The sequence below is a fragment of the Balaenoptera physalus genome (genome assembly GCF_965194825.1).
Source record: "Balaenoptera physalus genome assembly, chromosome: 9".
NCBI lineage: Eukaryota > Metazoa > Chordata > Mammalia > Artiodactyla > Balaenopteridae > Balaenoptera > Balaenoptera physalus.
In genome coordinates, this window is record NC_138888.1 from 30,982,397 (window position 1) to 31,006,715 (window position 24,319).

General features: G+C 35.3%; 1 protein-coding gene and 1 long non-coding RNA gene across 14 annotated transcripts in view; one reads left to right on the forward strand and one right to left on the reverse strand.

The window, feature by feature from the left end:
• LOC309666889 (uncharacterized protein) overlaps positions 1-24,319 on the reverse strand; it is a 307,631-nt gene that overhangs the window by 82,957 nt on the left and 200,355 nt on the right. For 2 of the 13 annotated variants that reach the window (XR_014267324.1, XM_082475015.1), the window contains one exon: positions 10,804-16,773. The exons of 10 other annotated variants lie outside the window; for them this stretch is intronic. Coding sequence is in view for 2 of the 3 variants with exons in the window: in XM_082475015.1 (XP_082331141.1) it covers positions 16,711-16,773 (63 nt within the window). In the remaining variant the exon portion in view is untranslated. Of the gene's footprint in view, positions 1-10,803; positions 16,774-17,289; positions 17,427-24,319 lie in introns of those variants that run through there. One more of the 13 variants, XM_082475010.1, reaches the window with a different exon arrangement.
• LOC309666942 overlaps positions 1,996-24,319 on the forward strand; it is a 50,989-nt gene continuing 28,665 nt past the window's right edge. Inside the window, exons 1-2 of the long non-coding RNA XR_014267393.1 lie at positions 1,996-5,932; positions 19,259-19,398. This is a non-coding gene — a long non-coding RNA (uncharacterized lncRNA). The remainder of the gene's footprint in view (positions 5,933-19,258; positions 19,399-24,319) is intronic.

A 24,319-nucleotide genomic window follows, 5' to 3' on the forward strand; every position in this document is an offset into this window, starting at 1 on the left:
TTTCCAGGAAGCCTTTGTGATACTCTCCTTCTAGAAAAATATTTCTTTTCTTTCTTTCTTTCTTTTTTTTTTCCTTAAGCTCACGTGGCACATCTAGAATTGTCTTTGGGAACTTATTTAATTTCTTCAAATAAATCGTCTGATTATTATCCCCGAGGACAGGGACTATATACTCAATTATTTTACTTTCACCCACTTCACACTTGGAAAGAAATGTTCTTTAAAGAAAATATTCTCTAAGCTGCATTGCTTACCTGGTTCTGCCTATTAGCTATACCAAATATGATAGAAAAAGGAAGCTATGGAATAAAAAATATTAATAAGTAATATATTATGATCAAGTGTAAATGCCTTAAATGAAAGAATGGTTTAGCATAAAGAAAGAAATAAAGGATAGGTTAGTTTACTCTGCGTGAATAAATAAACCCAGTAGCTGAGTAGTTTATTATGATAAAAATTAAATTTTGCTCATTACCTGTACAATGAACATGGGCAAGGAGATTCTGCTCATCCTCATCACTGAGGGATCCAGGCTGATGGGACCTTCTTCTCTACACATGTTTACATGATCACTGAGTCAGGAAAAGGGAACTAGGTGAACTACACCACACCAACTTTGAAAATTTCTGTCCAAAAGTGGCACAAGTCTCTTCTGCTCACACTTCATAAGCCGAAAGAAGTCATATGGCCAACCTGACTTCCAGAGGATAAAAAAGTGCAATCCTACATGTGTTCAGAAATGGAGACATTTTGAAATGGTTGGAAATGGCACTATGACTACTGCCCCATATTTTCCCAAGAGTTAGAGAAAAACAAAAGCAATACATTTTGAAATTTACTTAAAAACAGTCAAATACTTAAAATTAGGAAATTTCCTAAGGTTGATTGAAGATATCTCTCAATAACCTTAGCAAACACCTTCCTCATGGTGAAATGTTAAATATTTCCCCTTTAAGATTAAAGATAAGAATGCTTATTATCACTTCTATAGATCAATACAAACTACAAGTCCTGGCCAAGACAATAAGACATAAAAAAAAAATGAGATATAAGGTTTGGAAGAGAAAAATAACTGCTATTTCTAGAGGTATGATACAAATTGTTGATACTGCTTATCTTTTTTTTTGATTTTCTATCAGAATTATTAACAATTATGAGCAAATTAGCCATAAAAATTACTTTAAAAATCAAAAGCAGAACATCAGTGACCTGTGGAATAATAGCAAATGAACTGACACTTGTATAATTGGAGTGTTAGAGAGGTGAAAAAGTATGGGGCAAAAAATTATTTAAGGAAATATTGTTTGGAAAACTTGTTAACTTTATAAAAAAAAAATCCACCTATAATTATAAAAATTTAAGCAAATACCAAGCAGAAGGAAAAAAAACCCCTAGGCATATTATATTAAACTGCTGAAAGCCAAAGTTAAACACAACATAAAAAGAGCAAGAGGAAAAATACACATTAAATACAGGAGATAAAATAAGAAAGCTGGCTTCTCACCAGAAACTATGAAAATCAGAAGGCAATGGAACAGTATCTTTAAATTTATTAAAAATATATAAAACCTATCAATCTAGAAAAAGTATTGATCAGCAGATATGCACTACAAGAAATACTTGAGGAAGTTCTTTTGGCTAACAGTAAATGATACCAAAATTTGATAACACAAGAAAGAATGAAAGATTAAATATTGTGATGAATTTAATGACAATAAATTAAATTAGATGAAAAAAGATACAATTTTTTTGAGAAAAACAATAAACCAAACTGACAAAAATGAAAGATAATTGAATAGTCCTATTAAGTAGATTAAATTCATAATTAAAAAGGTAGTCAAAAGGTACAAACTTCCAGTTATAAAGTAAATAAGTCCTGGGGATGTAAAGTACTGCATGGTGTCAGTTGATAATACCGTATTGTATTGAAAGTTGCTGAGAGTAGATCTTAAAAGTTCTCATCACAAGAAAAAAAATTGTAACTGTGTATAGTGATTGATGTTAATTAGACTTATTGTAGTCATCATTTCATATATATACATATACTGAATCATTACACTTGAAACTAAAATAATGTCATTTATTGATCATATCTAAATTAAAAAAACCCTTCCTTCAAAGAAAATGCTGGGCTCAGATGGCTTCACTGGTGAATTTTATCAAGCATTTAAAGAAGAAATTATACCAATTATTCTCTTCTGATTTGTTTTTCCAGGGGAATTGGCATTTAAGGGAACAGTCTGAGTTTATTTGCTGAATGGAGATATTTAGATTCAGGTCTGGCCAATAAAGAATTTCACTATAATTTCAGCTGGGCTTTAATATTTTTGAGGTTATCCATTTATTGTTCAGTTAGCACTTGACATTGGCACTTATCTTCAGCCGGCTTCTCCCCTGCTATAGGCTGATGTACAAGAAAAGAAATGAAAAACATAGAAACCTGGCACTGCTGTTGGGCAGACAAATCCAAGTTATAATCTTCTTGAAGATGATTAACATCAACATTGATATAAACAAAGTCAATGTGTTGGAAAGAAGAAAGAAAAGGAACTCTGGTAAATTTAAGCCTAGATCAAGGTGAGTTGTGCATTTCATAAACACATGCTTCAGGCCAAATATTTTGTGGACTAAGGCTAATTGTAATTCCTTTCAATCTTTTTATCACAGGGTTCTTATTGCAGGTAAAAAAGAAGTAAGAAAAGACAGTCTTTTACGTGCATTTCTTTCTAGTTCTAACAATTCCTTTCTAGCAGAAATTTTCCCAAACATGAAGGAGAATAGGCAAAAGTGAGGAAGAGAATGAAAAGTGTGTATCTGTGAACAGACATCTGAAAAACAAACTTTCAGGGAAGAAGGAAAGTTCTGGCAAGCTTAAGCAGCATCCTTTCACTGAATCATTAAGTGCGCAGACTGCAGTGCATGTATTAATGTTGCAGGTCAGGTTCCCTAGAAAGCTGACTCTGAGATAGAGCTTAGTCTACAGAAAGTTTTTGAGGAGTTTCTGTCAGGATCAACACTTGTGCAGGAAGGGAGGGAAGCAGAATTAGGCAAAGGGAGAAGCTGGGCTGCAGTGTAGTAGCAACAAGAACTAAGGCAGGGCTTCCCTGGTGGCGCAGTGGTTGGGAGTCTGCCTGCCAATGCAGGGGACGCGGGTTCGAGCCCTGGTCTGGGAAGATCCCACATGCCGCGGAGCAACTAGGCCCGTGAGCCACAATTACTGCGCCTGCGCGTCTGGAGCCTGTGCTCCGCAACAAGGGAGGCCGCGATAGTGAGAGGCCCGCGCACCGAGATGAGGAGTGGCCCCCACTTGCTGCAACTAGAGAAAGCCCTCGCACAGAAACGAAGACCCAACACAGCCATAGATGAATAAATAAATAAATAAAAATTAAAAAAAAAAAAGAACTAAGGCAAGCCTGAGCGGAGCCCTGAGGCTGGAATGGCTCTTTAGACACATCCCGAGTTGGGGAAAGGAGACCAACCCTTCATACCGCACATCAACCAGTCTTGGGTTGCATCTTGCCCTCTGGAGGAGGACTGACGATGGGCAATATGGCTCTCTTCATGGGAGGGCAAATCCCAGGGAGAACTGACAGCTGACAGCTCACAGCCAGCAGCACACTCAGTGGTTGAGGGAATTAGCACTTTCCTTCCTAGAAAGGGAATCTGGGCAGCGTCCACTACTGCCCACTCTTGCATAGCTTGGATCCTCTTGCTTCATCTAAACCCTGAAGGTCTTCTTCCCGAGAGATGGGCCTCTTTCCTAGGGTAAACTTGTTAGAGGAAACTTAGGAAAACGATAACCTTCACTGATGCAGGCGGGATTGAGGCTACAAATGTGATATGTCATTGTTTCCTTCTTCCTCAGTTTATCTTAGATTTTCTTCTCTCACAGCTAGCACCTGTGCTGCTTTTGGTGGCTTAGCTGGTGGGGTGACCCAAAGTCATATCTCTGATTATCCAAGTCCCTGGTCATCAAGCCCTTCTCAGACCTTGGCTACTGTATTTGTCTATTTACCAACACAATTGAGCAAAGAAGTATAAAGAGATAACCAAGTGCCAAACATTTTCCTCCCCGTCCCCAACGTGCCATAACAGCCTTCCTCCTGAAGATCATGTCAATTGCTTCTATCAATATTATGTTCCTCTCCTTGCCCGCTGGCCCCTTGGTATGAGAAGTATGAAGTACACAGGCATAAATCATAGCTTGTATCTCCCTGGTGGATGTTTCCCACATTGAGAACTAAGACCAGTAAACACACAGAGGTCAGAATTCAGAAAAATGAAGCAGAAATTCCCTCTGGATCATTCCTACATTCATCCCTTGGTTCCTGACCCTATGTATTCTATCTAACTAATGGGGCACAGCACTATATAATGGCTGTTAATTTGAGTATGTATTGCATCCTGGAAGATGACTCCCTATCCTTGCATGGTACCATTTTTGAGCGTGTGCCTTTTCTACGCCATCTGTAAGCTATTCTATTGCTCTTCAATGCCAGCTGTCTTGGATGCTGTGGTACATGACAGGACCAGTGGATCTCATGATCATGGGCCCACAGTTGCACCTCCTTCACTATAAAGCGAGTATCTTAGTCAAGGGTTTCTGAACAGTGGCATATTGACACTTTGGGTGAGATAATCCTTTGTTATGGGGAGTTGTCCTGGCCATTAAGATGTTCAGCAGCAACCCTGACCACTAGCCACTAGATGTCAGTAGCATCCTCCCAGTTGTGAGAACCAACCATGTCTGCAGGCATTGCCAAGTATGCCCTGGGGTGGGGAAATACTGCCCTTGGTTAAGACTATTGCCTTAGACTGATGCAATATCATATGGGATTCCATGCAGGTGGACTAAACTTTCTGTAATCATATGGATAATGGTGCTGCCTGAGGTTCTTCAGACAGGAAAGGCAAATCCATATCTAGAATATGTAGAGATGCAAGAAGTGTTAATTCAAAATGAATTGGTTCTTCTTCCAGGATGGAAAGAGTTCGATGTATTCAACTTGCCACCAGGTGGCTGGTTGGCCTCCTGAAGGGATGGTGCTGTATGTGGGAGTTAGTTTTGGTCTCTCTTGCCAGCCTTAGTAAATGGGAGCTCATGTAGTTAGACCCATGCAAAGCCTCCGTCTCTGGACACCATGGTTTCTCTGTTCATTGTGCCTGGTGTTCCAATGCTGTGATCTCAGATGACAGAGAGATGGCTGACATGGATGAGATGATATTTTGTCTACTGTGATTACTTGGTTGTTTAATGCCTATTCCAGAGTAGATGCGCTCTGGTAACATGCATGCAAAGATCTTCACACTTTGTGCCTTCTCCCATTCGTCCATCCACATACCATGACTGCAGACCTTGTTGCCTGTGATCTCTCCACCTTTCTCGTCCCAAGCTATTTGCCACCCATGAATTCGCATAGATTTTAATCTTGGGCCATTCTCTTTTCACCAAAAGAGGGTGATCAGTTATACCATCTGGAGTCTGCCTATCAGAAAGATTTCCCCCCACCACGTAGTGAAGTTCCAATCCATTTTTAGTTTATGCACACATACTGGGATGACAGGTCATAAATCAGCTTTGCTCTTTTCCTCCTTTGTCAGCTGTCCTAAGGCATCCCCTATGCAGCATATATAAATATTGGTTCAGAGGTCTCGCTTGGTACAACTGTGGTGGATGAAATGGAAGTCTGGGCCAGATTGTGTTGCTTACTTGGGCCTCTGGTATTGCTTGTGCCTAATCCTGGTTGTACTATTTTCGTCTTAAGACTTGGCGTGTCTGATAAAGTATATAATTTGACCTAGGCTTCTCGAGGCCAGAAAAGCCAAGCCAACAACTTACAATCAGACTTTGTTTGCAATACCTACAGATATGAGTGAATTCCTCCTTTCTCAAGGTCCCTAAAATATGCTGAGGCCTGCATCTGCTAGGAAGGTGAGTAAGGAAAGGTATATAGGTATGTGTTATAAGTGTTCCAGAAAAGGTTTCTCTTTACCCTTAAATAACCTGCCTAGAAAAAAGGAAAGATCTTGTATCTTGTCAAAATAATCACTTAATGTTCTATGTTGTCTTTATCAGGCCTTTGATTACTCAAGTAAACCTAGTCATCTCGATACTAAAAGAGCTTTGTTTTACTCAGAACTATATAACCTTCTCTATCTGCCTATGAAGTCTTTAATTGTTACCTTCCTTACTCACCTGGTAAGGCTGCTGGGAACCCTGTAAGCAAGATACCAGGCTGTTTTTCCAAGGAGCTTTATTGGCTCCATAAAGTCAATCTTAGTTGCTTAGTTCCTTAAAGCTCTCTGGTCATATCTGAGTTTATGCATTCTCTTAAATCTGACATTTCAGTCAAAGTCTTCGTAATATAACCAATTTTCAGTTGCGTCCTGTTATAAGGAGAACAGATTCTTATTGAATTTATGCAAATAACTATAAGGTCATAAAAGCAAGACTACTCACTAAAAGTTTCTAAATTCTGGAGGGATCAAGTAGGGAGAAAAAAAATAAATGTTTCAGTTCTGCTTATAAGGGTATAATTTACCAACCATTTGTTCTGTCAACCTTGTCTGATGTTTGAGGGTGATAGGGACAGTGATAATTCCAAGAAGTTTGCAAGTTGTTTGCTAAGGCTCATATGATTTGCCCAGCAAAGTGGGTATCTTGATCATTGGAGACTGTGGAAAATATACCCCAAGTGGGAAACACATTTTCTAATAGTTTCTTTGCCATTGTGAGGGTATCGGGTATCAGCTTTCTGGCAAGAGCAGGTTTCAACCTATCTGGAAAACACATACAATAACAAGAACATGTTGATAACCCATATTAAGTGGTGGTTGAATGAAGCCCAGCTGCAGGTATTCAAAGGGTCCAGAGGCAGACGATCTGAGGCCTCTGCTGGGTCAGACATTGCTGGTAGACTATTTTTTAAATTTTATGGAATTCTCCCCACCAATATCTATTTTCAATTTGTGCCATCTTAAATACACTATAGTGGGTGAAGGAAAGGAAAAACAAAAAAATGGTGTTTACCAGGGAGCTGGGAAGAACCAAGGGGTCGTCCTCTGTTTCCCACAGTCCTGACTGTTTGTTTAACCTACAGCAATTGTTTCCCATCTTAATATCCCTGATTCAGAAGGAGATTGTTGCCATGTTACAAAAACATCAAGATGGCAACAGTATGTTGCTGCTGCCTTTGAGTTAAAGTCAGCTAGGGTCAGTCCTTTCAGTGTGAGCCCCAATTTTGATGAGAGACAACATTTTATGCCAGGATACATCAGACTTTCAGGAATTTCACACAATTTCTGGAACACTTATAACACATACCTATATATCTCTTTTTCGTAAGGAGAGAAAACAAATCTTTCAGATATTTCAGAGGCCTCTGAAATGTCTCATATCTCAAAGTTAGTTCTAAATCAAAAAGACTTCATTTAGAGCTTGATTTTGGAAATTTGTTAAAACATCAAAAATGTTTTGAACTAGTCAAATAGAATAATAGGTCAATTGAAACAATGCTTACCCATTTAACCAAAATAACAATTAAAGACTTCATAGGCATATATAGAAGGTTATATAGTTCTGAGGAAAACAAAGCTCTTTTAGTATCGAGACGACTAGGTTTACTTAAGTAATCAAAGGCCTGATAAAGACAACATAGAACATTAAGTGACTATTTTGACAAGATACAAGATCTTTCCTTTTTTCTAGGCAGGTTATTTAAGGGTAAAGAGAAACCTTTTAGAATCTGTTATTATCAAGAGCAGACCAATAGAAAAAAAATTGTCCTTTTAATGTAGAGAAAACCAAATTCCAATTTTGTACCAGTTCACTTTTGATATTAAAACTCATTTACTTAATTATATTCATTCCAACTTTATCCAGTCCTGACCACATATAAAATTTCTTTCCAAAGATTCCTTTTCATAGATCTTCATTTACTGAGAACACACATCCTATTTTCCTTGCATATGAAGATGCTTCCTTTTTTACCCTTAGAAACCTTTATTTTCTAGAGAAGACTGCAAAGTAAGCAATTATGAACTGTCTTTTATATTAGCATTCTGTATACTGGCAAACATAAATACTTTTTATAATTTCTGGAAATATGTGCTTTCTCATAGAAAATTTCACAGCACAGCTCAAACATGTTTACTAATACTCCCAAATATCTTTAGCTTCTCTGTAAACGGAAGCCTATGTTCAGTAATTAATATTTCAGTTTCTCATCTTATTTGGGAATGATCTAGATATTCAATGAATGTAACAACTTATTGTTCAACTTAATTTAGCAAAATTTGAAGGGTGTACGTTGCCAAAGAGATTTGGGAAACTATTTAAGTAGACATATCATAAAACAATCACTGCTAAAACGTTCACATAAAAACTCTCAACTCATTTACATTTATTTAATTCATTTGCTTTTAACAATCATGTTTAGTTACCTACAAAAAAACTTCATTAGACGTTATACAACTTCAGTCATCATCCTAAATTATTTTTCTGGCTGACAAATTTTGTAAGAGATAACATGAGCTTATCTGACTTTTAGTAACCTAGACTGAATAAAAGTATTATACATAATGTTGGTAACATTAAAGACATGTCTATATTAATTAAACCAAAAAAAAAACCACTAGCTTTTATTTACTAAAGAGTAATCCTAGATCATGTGAACTTGAAAAGCATTTGGGTTAGTGTCTATTATATTTTCTGAGAATTTAATTTATGTATAAGTGCTTGTTTGTTTAAGCCAATTAAATAGAACTCTTTTACAGATTACTTTTAGTAATACCATCTGAACGTAGAAAAAAACCCACACGTCTATAATACATGTATAAATAAGACACACATGACATACAGACAGATACAGAGACCTTACAGTTTTTGTTCTAAAATTTTCCTGCAACTAGATGTTTGGACAAGGGTGCTTCTACAGCAGTCTGTATTTTTTAAAAAACCACCTCCCCTGCCCCTTTTTCTTCTTCAGTCTTAGGAATTGTAGATGGTCTAGATAAAAGTTCCTGGAGAGGTTGAGATAAATAGGGAGATAAAATGGTGATAGATGTAAAGGAGTGGGTGGAATTTGACCTGCCTCTAGAGCTGCATTTATAATTTTGCAAAGATTTGTCAGCTGTAACTTAAATGACATTATATGATGGATAGCTGATCCATCCACCCAATATCTTCGATTTGCTTCTTTACATCAGGGAGATTTCTAACTACGATGTAAATCAAATGATTTTTATGTTCTGCTCAGGCAATTTTGTTGGTTCCCTTTAGTATGTCCTATTAATATTGCTTAAGGGGCAGATTTACACGCCTTCTGTTTTACAATACTCGGTAGAGGAAACATTTCCCAGTGAGATACAATGTCCATGTCCATAATATAATCAGGTAAAAGAAATGCAATTATTTTATATAAAGCCTGTTCAAATATACCAATTCTCCTATAAACTTTTTACCTTAATTCCATCAACACTTACATTCTGAACTATAGCCTCCACCAGGATTTCATGAATAGGTTTTCATTTTACAGTATTGGGTGGGGAAAGTGTTTCCAGCCAGACATAATATCTATTCCCATAAAACATTCAAATAAAGTTGGCATAACTTCTTAACATAAAGCCTATTTAAACATTCCAATTTTCATAACTCTATCAACACTTAACATTTCTATATTCTTCCACCCTAATTGTAGCCAGAGTCAGAGCTCCACCAGTGGGTTTTGATGTCACACTTTGTGGGGTTCCCATATCAAGGAATCCTGGAAACCCCTCTTTTCTACCCCTTGACCATTTTCCTTACTCTTGTGCAAAAGGCTTTGGGTCCCCAGTGAGGGGTCAAGCCAAGGGATCCTGGCCCTTTTGTCCATCTTTAATTTGATTAACTGGCCTAACTGTTGCTGGTCAGGTTTCTCATTGTAATCTCTGCCTTCTAGCTTTCCAGATTTCTCCAGTCTGGGGTAAATAGACCTGACTTGTTTAGGTTCCTTTAATATTGAGGGACCAACAGGAGATCACTTTGACCCATCCAGCCTTTGGTAGTGCTGCGTTGAAACCTTTGTTTTAATCCCATTACTGTCCATTTTATTCATCCCAATTCAATTATTTATATTGCCTTTTTTATGTATCCATTAATCTCAGGAGGTGATCTATTCATAAAAAATTTTGAGGATCCTCCATGGGTTTAAATAATTTTTCTTTCTCTTAAGTACCAGACAACTGTACCTCCAGTGTCCTGATTTTTTACAATATCTGCAAATGTCTAAAAGTAAATAGATTTTCTCTTTTCTCTTCTGTTTCTTTCTAAAAGTTTTAGAGTTCTATTTTTTACCACTAAGTCTATGATCCATTTTAATTTATATTTTATATAAGGTGTGAGGATTAGGTCAAAGTTCTTTTTTTTTTTTTTTTTTTTTTTTTGCCTATGGACATCCAATCACTCCCATACCATTTATTGAAAATGCTATCCTCCTTCTATTGTATTGCTTTTGCTCTTTTGTCAAAAAACAGTTGGGTGTAATTATGTGGGTCTATTTCTGGGTTCTTTATTCTATTGCATTGATCTGTGTGTATATTCTCCACCAATACTACACTATTTTAATTACTGTCACTACATAATAAGTCTTGAAATAAGGAAGAGAGTTCTTCCCATTTTACTCTTTTTAAAAATCATCTTAGCTATTCTAGTTCCTTTGCCTTTCCATATAAGGTTTAGAATAATCATGTCCCTAGCTACATAAAATCTTTGCTTGGAATTTGATAGAAATTGTCTTAAACCTGTATAGAAATCTGTGGAAAACTAACATCTTTACTATGTTGAGTCTTCCAATTCATGAACACAATATGGTTCTATATTTATATCTTTGAATTCTTTCATCAGCATTTTATAGTTTTCAGCTTATAGGTCCTGTACATGCTTAGACCTAAACATTTCATTTTTTTTGGAGTGACCAAAAATGCCATTGTATTTTTAATTTTGGTGTCCATGTGTTCATTGTTAGTATGTACAATTACAATTGACTTTTACATGTTTATTGCATCCTGCAATCTTGCTGAACTCACTTAACAGGTCTAGTAGTTTTTAATAGATCCCTTGGGATTTTCTACACAGACAATCATGTCATCTACAAATAAGGGTAGTTTTATTTTTTTCTTTATGATCTGTATGGTTTAAGACTTTTTTCAGAGCAGTTTTAGATTCACAGCAAAACTGAGGAAGGTGCAGAGATTTCTCATATACCCGCTGCCCACAACACATGCAAAGTCTACCCGATAATCAACATCCCTCACCACAGGGTACATTTGCTATAACTGATGAACCTACGTTGACGTATCATAATCACCCAAAAGTCCATAGTTTACCTTAGCATTCACTCTTGGTGTTATATATTCTATGGGTTTGGACAAGTGTGTAATGATACATATCTATTATTATAGTATTATGTAGAGTATTTTCACTGTCCTAAAAATCCTCTGTGCTCTGCATATTCAGCCTTTCACCCTGTAACCCCTGATAACTATTGATTTTTTTTTTTTTTTACTGTTTCCTTAGTTTTGTTATTTACAGAATATTGTACAGTTGGAATCACACAGTATGTAGCCTTTACAGATTGGCTTCTTTCACTTAATAATATGCATGTAAGGTTCCCCCATGTCTTTTCATGGCTTGATAGCTCATTTCTTTTTAGAGCCCATTGTCTGGATGTACCACAGATTATTTATTCATTCACCTACTGAAGGACATCTTGGTTGCCTCCAAATTTTGGCAATTATGAATAAAGCTGCTATAATCATCGGCGTGCAGGTTTTTTCGTGAACATACGTTTTTAACTCTTTGGGTAAATACCAAAGAGTGCAATTGCTGGATTGTATGGTAAAAGTATATTTAGTTATGTAAGAAACAACTGTCTTTCAAAGTGGCTGTACTATTTTTCATTTCCACCAGCAATGAATGAGAGTTCCTGTTGCTCCACATCCTTGCCAGCTCTTGGTGGTGTTAGTGTTCTGGATTTTAGCCATTCTGCTAGATATGTAGTGGTATCTCATTGTTGTTTTAATTAGCATTACCCTGATGACATATGATATGGGGCATATTTTCATATATTTAATTGGTAACTGAATATCTTCCTTGGTGAGGTGTCAGTTGTTTGGCCCATTTAAAGAAATTGAGTTGTTTTCTTATTGTTGAGTTTTAAGAGTTCTTTGTATATTTTGGATAACAGTCCTTTATCAGATGTGTCTTTTGAAAATATTTTCTCCTAGTCTGTGACTTGTCTTTTCATTCCCTTGACATTGTCTTGCACAGTGCAGAAGTTTTTAATTTTAATGAAGTCCAGTTTATCAATTATTTTTTCCATGGATTGTGCCTTTGATGTTGTATCTAAAAAGTCATCGCCCTACCCAAGGTCATCTAGATTTTCTCTTATGTTATCTTCTAGGAGTTTTATAGTTCTGTGTTTTATATTTGTGTCTATGATCCATTCGGAGTTAACTTTTGTGAAGGGTGTAAGGTCTGTGTCTAGAATTCATTTTTTTGCATGTGTATGCCCAGTTGTTCCAGCACATTTTTTGCTCCATTATATTGCCTTTATTCCTTTGTCAAAGATCATTTGACTATATTTGTGTGGGTATCTTTCTGGGCTCTCTATTCTGTTCCAATGATCTACAGGCATACCTGTAGATTTATTGCGCTTAGCTTTACTGTGCTTCCCAGATACTGAATTTTTTAAAAATTGAAGGTTTGTGGCACCCCTGTGTTGAGAAAATCTATTTGCACCATTTTCCCAACAGCATTTGCTCATCTCATGTCTCTATGTTTCATTTTGGTTATTCTCACAATATGTCAAACTTTTTTATTATTATTACATTTGTTACGGTGATCTGTGATTAGTGATATTTGATGTCACTGCTATGACTCACTGAAGACTCAGATGATGGTTAGTATTTTTTAGCAATAAAGTATTTTTAAATTAAGGTATATATCTTTTAAGGCATAATGTTATTATACACTTAATTGACTACAGTATAGTATAAACACAACTTTTGTATGCACTGAGAAATGAAAAAATTCATGTGATTCACTCTATTGTGATATTCACTTTATTACAGTGGTCTAAAACTGAACCCTCAATATCTCTGAGGTATGCCTATATTTACGTATTTACCACACTCTCCTGATTACTGTAGCTTATAGTAAATCTTGAAGTTGAGTAGTGTCAGTCCTCTGACTTATTCTTTTCCCTCAGTACCGTGTTGGCTCTTCCTGGTCTTTTACCTCTTTTTAGAATCACTTTGTCGATATTCACAAAATAACTTGCTGAAATTTTGATTGGGGTTGCAATGAATCCATAGATGAATTTGGGAAGAACTGGCGTCTTGGCAGTATTGTCTTCCTATCGGTGAATGTGGGCTATCTCTCCACTTATTTAGTTCTTTAAAAAAAAATTTCATTCATCAGAGTTTTGCACTTTCCCCCATACAGATCTTGTACATATTTTGTTAGGTTTATACCTAAGTGTTTCACTTTTTTGGGTATTATGTTCTGTATGGTTTTTATCTCCTTTTCTTGCTGTATTGTGTTGATAGAACTTCCAGCACTATTTGAATAAAAGCAGTCAGAGCAGACATCCTAGTTTTTTTCCTGATCTTAGGGGGAAAGCATTTAGTCTTTTTATCACTAAGGATATCTTTGCTATAGGGTTTTTTGGTTTTGTAGATGCCCTTTATAAAGTTGAGGAAAGTCCCCTTTATTCCTCATTTTCTGACAGCTTTTATCATGAATGAATACTGAATTTTTGTCAAGTGCATGTTCTGCATCAATTGATATTATCATGTGATTTTTTTTGTCTTTCAGCCTATTAACATGGTGGATTACATTATTAATTTTCAAATAGTGAACTAGCCTTGTAGCCCTGAAATAAACCCTGCTTTGTCATGATGTATAATTCTTTTTATATTTTGCTGTATTCTATCTGCTAATATTTTGTTAAGAATTTTTGCATCTATATTCATAAGGGTTATTAGTCTTTATTATTATTTTTTTACTATCTTAGCATTGTTTTGGTATCAGAATAATATCAGCTTCATAAAACTAAATGGTAAATGTTTTTTCTTATTCTATTTTCTGAAAAATATTGGGTATAACGAATTATTCTTTCAATATCTGTATAGTTAGTTTTAAAATTATGAATTCAATTTCCTTAATAGATTTTGGGCTATTCTAATTCTGTATTTCATATTGAGTGAATTGTGGTAGCTTGTGCTTTTTGAGAATCCGGTCCATTTACTCTAAGTTATTAAATTTATTTGTGTAGATTATTGATTTGAGATATTTGCTCCCTTCTAATATAAACATTTAGTGTTATAAAATTTCCCCTCAAAACTATATTCGTTATGTCCCACAGATTTTGATATGTTGTCTTTTAATTTTCATTGAATTCAAGAATTTTTATTTTCCTTGAGACTTCCTCTTTGACTCATGTTTTTAAATGTGTTGTTTAGTTTCCAAGTGGTTGGAGGTTTTCCTGTTACCTTTTTGTTATTGGTATCTCATTTGGCTCCAATGTGGCTAGAGACCACACTTTGTATAATTTTAATTATTTTAAATTTGCTGTAGTTTGTTTTATTGCCCAGGATGTGGTCTATCTCAGTATATGTTCTATGGGTCCTTGAGAAAAGTGCATATTCTGCTGTTGGTGGTGGAGTATTCTATAAATGTCAATTCGAGCTTGTGGGTTTATGGTGTTTTTGAGTTCTTTTATATCCTTGCTGATTTCCTGTTTAGTTGTTCTATCAATTACTGAGAGAAGGGTATTGAAATCTTCAACTATAACTGTGGACTTATTTCTTTTTATAGTTCTACCAGTTTTTGTTTCACATATTTTGTTGCTCTGTTCTTTGGTACATATGAATTTAGGATTGCTATATCTTCTTGGAGAATTGATCTTTTAACATTATGTAATGTCCCTCTATGTCCCTGGTAATTTCATTTGCTACAGTTAGCTTCTTCTGACATTACTCTGGCAGGTGAAGTGCATGTGTCACCTCATTACTGCTAGAAGTGTTTCTTGTTTTCTGCTCAGCCTCTGTTGACTTCCAAAAAGAGAAGGAGCTCCTTATCACTGCTAGGCATGGATGAGAATTCAGCCTCTCCACCAGCATCATCTGATACCACCTGGCTGGTAGAGATCGGAGGGCTTCCTATTACTCTCCCATGTGATACCAGAGGGTGGGGTCTCATTACTGCTGGGCAATGGTGAAATTCCTGATGTTCCACTAGGCTTCCTGTGACAACACCTTAGTGTTGGAGGGCACTCCTTACATCCTGGTGATGGTGGAAGTCTAGACTCCCCTGCCAGCCTTTGCTGGCATGGGTGGGGAGTGGAATCACAGTTTTTTCCCTGTGGTATTTAGCTGAGGTAGAGCAGCTTTTATCTAAAAAATTTGTCTTGCTAGACTGCCCTATTCATGATCCTTTAGCTAAAGAGAGTAGGCTTTTGTTAGGGTTTTTTGTTTTTTTTTTTAATAAATTTTTTTAAACTTATTTATTTGGCTGCTAGGGCTTTTTAAATTTGTATCCATTTGTGTTTCTTAGTTGCCAGTTTCTTTAGCTCCAAGTCTGGGATGTATAAGGCAAAAGGAAAATATAGAGAACTCACCACTGTGTCGTTTCTTAGGTCCTGAGGTCCCTAGTCAGTCTACCTTCTTTTCTCACCTTTCAGAGTCTTCCTATGTTTGTTTTGTACATAGTGACCAGAACTTTTAATTGTTCATAGTGAGACAAATAAGGAAAAGTATGTCTACTCTATATTCTCAGAAGTGGAAGTCTCTTACTGACAATTTTGACTGAACTCCTACCTCTCTATACTGTATAAGCATTCTCATTTTAAGGAGAGAGTTTGAAATGAGCTCCATTAACTTTATTACTTGAGTAGAAAATGACCTCTTTACGTATGTGCTTGGATGTAAAAGATGTGAATCATCTTAATTGCAATCAAGTTTAACCTGTTTTCTTTGGAAAGATTCTACTGGGTCAGTGATGCATAGTCATAGACAAGTGCCCCCACCCCATGCTTATATAACATCTTCTGACCTAATGATAATATAACAAATTCAGCCAATATGTAAGAGATGCACAATATAAACGGGTATTTCAGGCAATGAGTTTCAGGAGGAAATAAAAGAAAGACAAAAAAGATTTTACTCATGAAACTTCTAATACTGACAACAACAGCCGCCAGGAAAGTTATGGTGCCACATAACAAAATTCTCTAGTTTATTCATCTGGGCAACATAAAAGTTCTAGTAGTTTTTAGGATACCATTTAAAAATACATATATTTAATGTCATTATATAAATTTGGACTAATTTTAATAGCAGAAAAATATCTTTATTCAGTAACTAAAAGCAACCCTGAGCACAAGACACAAACTAAAAGTCCTAAACCATTTTCATAACGTTTTTCTTTTAAAAATACTTTTCTAACTCTATAATTGTTTTTATAGTAGCAGAGTACAAAGTTTTAAGAAACACATTTGGGAAAATACTTGAAACTGAAAAAATTCTGCTTTTAAAATTTGAAAGAGCACATACTACTTTCTTACAAGAAAAGATAGCTTGATTCTTCACAGATATCTAATGACTTTGTAGCAAGCCACAAAACTGAAAAAGCTCTGATAAATGAATTGTTGTCTGATTTGATTCTGAGTCTCAATTGATAACTTGAACTGCACCTGTACATTCAATCTCGTGCTTTGAAATGCCAGTGTGTCCCTAATAGAAGGAAGAGAGGAAGGAAGGAGAAAAGGAAAGAATGAAGAAAGGAGAGAAGGAAGGAAGGAAGGGAGGAAGGGAGAGAGAAAAAGAAGATTAAAATATTTCAAATAAATCAGCAGTTGTGGGAAAAGGCCACTATTTTTCGTTCATATACCTGACTTATGAAACAGGCGAAATAAATTTAAAAGACTGGACAATTTTTTTTGCCTTCTCAGCTTTCATTCCCATTCATCTGGTAATAGTACCCCAGTTTTACTTTGGAGGTATATGCTTCCTCATGGGTCAAGTGGTGAGTCCATTACCCAAACTGGGTCAATAAGTTACTTATAATACAGAATGTTAAAAACTTTAATAAGATACAATAAGGCAACAATATTTGTTTTCACCTAAAATTTTATCCATTAGCCTCAGTCAACTAAAATATAAAGTCTAAAATCATCTTGAATAAAACCCACCTGAACCTCTATATTGGGTGATGCCCAATGGCCTTTCAGAATATTTACCAGTATTTACCTAAAAATGCCCAGGTTTCCATAGGTGACTATGATTCCAACTTCATATTGATTCCAATATCCATAAGGATGTTCACTGCTTGAGAAATGTCTTTCTCCTTGAAAAAATTCAACCAGAGTGCTGAAGACAAATGTCCTCTGAAAAAAATTAAGGTAACTGCTCTGCCTTAAATGGCACAGGCTGGAATTCCACAGACAAACCACTGTCATAACTTTCCACTGGATAATCTAAACAGGTAGGCTGTTAATGAGACTTGTGTAGAATTTGTACTATGTTGCAGGGGAATGTTTGTGGTCTGTGTAGACTATTTTATAACGTTTTTCAAAAAAAAACTTCTAAGAAATCATATTCACTGTAGGTATTACTTGAAGGTACCAGAAGGCATCAGCCTTTGGTTAGAGGGAAATATTTCTGTTGAAAGAGAGCAAGGAATAGAAAAATATGCAACTTCTAATGGATTAAAGGCACATTCTACAGTTTATATTAAAAACTGGATTACCACAGTTGAAAATCAGAACCAGGGTGTACATTAGAGTTGAAAATTCTGGAAATTTTCATGGTTTTATTTTATTTTAGAACTATGTTGACTGGATATGGAGATGTAAAATGTTGGGTTGAGAGAAAATATACTCAGTTATTGGGTAAATAATTCCACATGAGGTATTTGCTATGATGAATTAATGCCACTACAGCCTGGGGATTTAAAGCAATATCCAACATTTAGAGAAATGTGCCTTTAAGTGGAAAAACCTAACACACAGAAACCCATAAAAGTGATGGTTCATAACCCACCCGTGCTTTCATTGTTCTGTACCACATATTGGCACTTATTCTCCACATCAAGCAGAGCAATAACCTTACCCTCTGTCAGACCCAGCCTCTTTTGGGTCATCAAGGCAAACATTTTCATCTGAAACGTCACTTCAAAGTAAAACACGTGATTTGTGACATTTCTCAATACAAATATATTTCTAAATAACTATCCACTTTCCTATATAAGAGGAATAGAAAAAAATACATTTTCTATAGATCACCAGAATAAGGTATGAAATGAGATACAGTTTCAGGAAAATAGTAGTTTTTGAAAGATTCCAGTATGGAACCCTTGTTAGTAGATGGTAAAGAACAGAACCTGAATTTAGGTCCCTGGAAACTTGTTCTGCCTTGACACACTGCCCCTTCAAAATAAATATATAAATCAATACAGAAATAAAATCAGAAAAATACTTAACTACTAAATTTTTTAAATTAACAAAGGTTTAAAAAAAATCCCATATTCTGCAAACAAAAAGATAATGACTATTAACAGTTTTATGCTATATTTTTACCTGATTTATTTTTCTATCCTAGCTTTTACAAAATCATAGTTGTACTAATGTAGCATCATGTAATTTTAGATCCTACTTTCCCATTGAACATTATGATAATCACACACCATAGTTTCAAAACTTTTGTAAATATGCCTGGGTGATGTTGCCTTCAATTGGATGGTCCATAGTTTAGAAAATGGTTTCTGTTTGTGGTCTAATTTTGGAGTGAAGTCCTCCAGATTTAAATATTTTGCACTGATGCCTGAACATAAAATCATTTTGACTTGCACCTCTTGGGACTTTGGGAGAGCAGTGTTCATTCTAGTTAAACTCAAGCTTTCTCAAGAATCTTAAGAAGAAAACCTCGATGGCAAAGTGTGAACAAGCAAAAGAACGGCCAATAATGGGAAAAGAACTATTCGTATGATGTTGCAATTCTCAGAGCCAAGGAATAAATCTTGGATATTTTGGGATTGGTTTGTCCAAATATCAGATTTGAGGAAATCTTCAGGTTCACATTTTTCCTGGATTAGCCTGTCTTTGACTCTTTATCCTTATATAGAAATGGCTGGACTGGTCACATTTTAAAGAGAAATGGAGAGAAGATTTTTCAGGCCAAATCAAATTTTATGTTTCTGTTTCTCCCAAATTATTTTCAGATGCAAGAAAAAGCAAACCACACAGAAGAACTGCACACTGCAATGAAGTTGGAATGCAAGTCTTCATCAGAAGGGAGGGAACAAACTTTGGATAATACAACCACAAAATATGTGAACCACAAACAAGTATAAACACACAGGTAGACACAACACACACATGCATGCACACACACACTCACACACACACTGACACAGGTCCGCCCTTTTCCCAGGAATTTTCATCAATGTAGTTTTTTTTTTTAGAGAAGATTATTAACATCCCAGTAAAAGTATATAAAAATTTCATGTCTCTTTCCATATTTAAATGCTTGGCTTTACAAATATTGTGACTATTCTGAAACATAAACCCTAAAAATATAAAAAATAAAAACCTTGGAAGTAAGTTTTTTTTTAATGATCAGGCCATATATAGTCAATTAAAGTTGAAAATAAATTAATATGCCTCAAATCTTCCTTTAGGATCCAGTCCCCAAAACTTTCCCTAAAATATAGGAGTTTCTAGCATAAATTGCCTTTTCCCCCTCTATCACATGGGTTCATTTGTGTAGAGGACAGAAAATTTCTACCAAATTAAGCAAAGATAGGGATAAAGATACCTATCAGATTGTCCTTTTCTTGAGTGCAAACAATTAAGTCAAAGCTAGGCAATTAAAGCATAGTAGTCTAATATCAAATTGCACTCTCTCTGTCAGTTGCCATAAATTTAAAAAAATATCTAGTTATGCAAAAGTTATAGATTTTTAGCAATATTTTGACTTTTCGATTTTGTCAGATAATTTACATTTTCACTGGGCTATGCAATTTCTTTTAGATACCTTTATAGTAAAATGAGAAACTCAATATGACTTCCAAATCCCTTGGGGAAATAGTAATGTCATATATCTTGAATTATTTGTAGTTTCAAAGACCTTGTGCTATAAGATTATATGATTGGTGTCATTCATTTCTTTCTTATTCCTTCATTGCCTTAAATGTGTCAGGTACTGGGTTTGGTTTCGGGGATTTCTACATGCATACCATAGCACATATCCGTGAAGGGCTTTCATTTGTCTAGAGGTAAGCAAATAATTTAAAAGATGATTAGGCACTTCTATTTTTGAAAATATGGTAGGTTAGTTGTCCAGAAAAACTCCTCCAGAAAATAATATCCATAAATACTGAATAAATTTTTTAATGATATATTTTTGTATTACTTGTCTGAGCTCATGAGAAAGCCAAGATCTTGTTAGGCAGATGGCAAAAAGGTGTGAATACAGAAAGGTAGACAAGTTCCAAAATCATTGTTTACCATGAGGGCATCTGCCATACCTGGTGGCTCACAGCTGCATGGGATGAGCAGATACAAAACCTGGAGTCTGTGCAAGGGGAGGTATAAGAGCAAAGAGGTAGTCTAAAACCAAAAGCTTTCAAAAGGTGCCACATGAGTAGATGAACTAGGAAAGAATATCCTCACAAGGAGACTGAAGTCATACGAGCAACTACGAGTGAACATCGCCAGAAAAATCCAACTCAAAATGTTGTAGATTTTGGAAAGACACATACAGACTATGAAATGAATAACAGCCACATGTTTCAAGAAGTAAGAAAATATCAAGTTTATGAAGAAGGACAAGAGATATTTTTAAAAGTCACCAGGGAGTTAAAGAATCTGAAAATAAAGGCGTCACTGAGAATACAGGATGGGGCCAAAGAGATTAAACATCTGAAAGATAATTAAGCAAAACAGAAGACAGCGAATGTAACTGAAGGTTCAGATGGAGAGAGAGAGAGAGACAGAATGGGAACAAGGAAATATTCACAGATTTAATTATTTAGGATTTTCTAGTATTATTGATATATAACAATCTTTAGCTCCAGGAAATCCAATAAATATCAAGTAACTTAAAAAAAATAGCACACCTAGACACATTGCAATGAAACAGAATAACATCAAAGACTAAAACATCTTAAAATACAGACAAGATAAAATAACTTCATACAAATAAAAATAAACTGAAGCAGACTTCTTATAGCAACATTGTAAACCAGAATAATATCTTCTAAGCTCTGAAAGAAAATAACTGTCAACCTAGAACTTTATGCACAGTAAAACTATCCGTTAAGAATGAAAATAAGATAAAGACATTTTTTGTATTCTCAGGAAAAACCAGTTAAAATATTGAATACTGGAATTTGAGACATAATCCAAATTATCAGAAAAATCTCTCACTTTTTCTGCTTTATAATTTACAACATACTCACATTTATTTTCTCATTTAAAACATTTTAATGTGGTTATTTTCTGTTGCCCCAAATAAGAAGTTATGTTCTTTCAAAGTTGGAAGAACAAGTTTTACGAATTAACTGTTTGAATTGACAAAATGACAAAAATAATATGTAATCAATCCAGCTGACTTGGAAAACATTGAAGAGTACGTACAGAGGAAGAAATCAAAATCATCTAACAGAGAGCATTCCTCAAAGATAACCACTGTTAATATTTTGTTCCAAAATCTTCCATGCACATGTGTTTTTGTAGTGTAATTTTTCCCTTGAAAATAGATTCTAAGCATATTACTATGCCAATCATTTTTTCCTATTACAATTTTTTAAATGGATAGATAGATTTTCATCCTATGAATGTTGCTTAATCATTAAATCACTTACTACTTAGCTACTGTGATAACTTGGATTATTGTACAGTAAATATTTACTTTCCTCCTCTCCTACTGTAGATAACTTTTTAACTTTGTTGATATTGAGCTTGGCCGTCGAACTTATTTTGGCCAATGGAAGTTAATGTATTTATGCAAACAGAGTTGTTAATTGTGCTTGACCAAGTTAGTTTGGCTCTAATGCTTTGATGACTCACTATAGGCAGCTGCTGTCCTTCCAGCTTGGACCCCCAAGTAAGCACATATGGGAACAAATCAGAACCCAAATTGGACCTTGGATCCAAGTACCACCAATGCAGAGTTTCCCATTCAAGGCTAGACTAAATTAGCCAATCTCAACTTATCTGCAGATACATGAGCATTAAATGAATGCCTGCTGTTGCAGACCACTGAGTTTGGAGATGTTTTTTACATGCATTATTGTGAGCTGATGAATACAACTAGAATTGGACATTGAGGCTGTTTTCCAGTTTTGTTAGTATGAATAGTGCTTCATTGAACATGTCACTATAGCTTTTTAAAAAGTATCATTATTCTCTTTTCACAGAGGAGGAATCTGAGGCTTGGTTTAAGTTTGTCACCCAATGGTACACAGCTATTAAGGGACAAAAGCATAATTTGAATCTGGGTCTGTCGAATGTCAAAGCCCATGTTCTTTATAAGATGCTACATTGTCACTGAAATATGTTTACTATTTTGGGTAAATATATATTAAAATAAGTCTTGTTTTTCATAATAGTATAGAACAGCTTTGACCGGCAAAGTATTAACTGCTTTTTGTCTCATTTTCACTTAAAATTAAACATTGCACTGAATTCTTATTACATGAAACACTAAAGCTTCTACACCTATCGTTTAAAGCAAACTTAGCTTGGTACAATGTTTTTTCTTAAAGCAGACATTAAATAAGACCATAATTTGTAATGGAAATTGTAGGTTCAATATAAGAACGAGTTGCCTTGCTAAAACTTTCATTTCTTGGTGCCCTTCTTTAAATACCCATCTTTTTCATAACATCATTGTAGGTTTATTCATGCTTTCACAAACATATACGGTGAGATAATACAGGCAACCTTTGCTTGTAAAAGACAAAACTGATCTGTATGTTTCACTTAGTTAACTTGGCTTCTCTTTTTCTGACTGAACACAATCAATCAAAATAGTATGTACAGAGTCAGGTAAAGTAGCACTTTAATATTTAGTAATTTTCATTAGGAGTCAATAATGTACACATTATTCACATAGGACGGGGTCATAAGAGAGTAATATACACCTTGAGTACAGGCAGACATACAAATTAGTAGCTGCCGAAAGAACCCCTATATTCCACTTACGTTTGATAAATTAAACATGTTTGATGTTGAAATGGTCCATTTAGAACTAAGGGTATGTCTAGTCAAGAGAATACCATTCATTTCTTTATGTTCTTCATATATCTAACTTGACATCACATAACTCAAAAAAATAAAATTAAATTAGAATAATTTCAGTAGGCCAAAAACCATTATCTTCATGAGCCCTCTGTACAGGAGATACAGATCTTTCTGATTTTGAGGTCCATGGATATTATTGCCAAAGAGAGGGACTATGGCACTAGGGATCACTTTACAAATATAATCATTCTGCATATGGCCCTCACTTTACCTGACTCTGCACATACTATTTTGATTGATTGTGTTCAGTCAGAAAAAGAGAAGCCAAGTTAACTAAGTGAAACATACAGATTAGTTTTGTCTTTTACAAGCAAAGTTTGCCTGCAGTAAAAGCTAACAGATCACTTCCAAAATTTAATATACATTTAAGTGCACAGACCGTATTTTTGAGCATGTACACAATGATCATGTCACAAGATGGAATGGAATGTGAAGTGACAGAGGTGAAAACAAAATCCTGGAAGCTAAAGGAAGACAGAGTCATTGTCTAGTCAGATCCTTCAGAGAAATTTAATCATATCTTTTTAGTTGTCTTAAAGGAGAAGTACAGAGACTGGGCTGGGGCAGTAGTGGAAATGATGCAGAATAAAGGTATGATGAAAGGAAATAAGCGTAGTTTAGGTAACATCCAGAATTCTGACAGAGTTATGAGAGTTAATATAGGAAAGGTAGACAGTGTGTCCAGGGTAGATGACCATCTATCTATCTATCTATCTATCTATCTATCTATCTATCTATCTATCTATCTATCTATCTTTCTATCTATCTATCTATCTATAGCTACCGAGATGAAAAGTGCATCTTTCCATATAATGCTTAAAATATTATAATAATGAAGGTTTATGCATTCAGGCATAAGATTTTTGAAATTTATTATTTTTTTCCCAGAGCAAGGGTGGGCTTGTGCCTTACGCATGCCAGTGCTATGACAGGGTGTTAATTGGCATCAATGAAACAGGGCATCAGTATCCTAG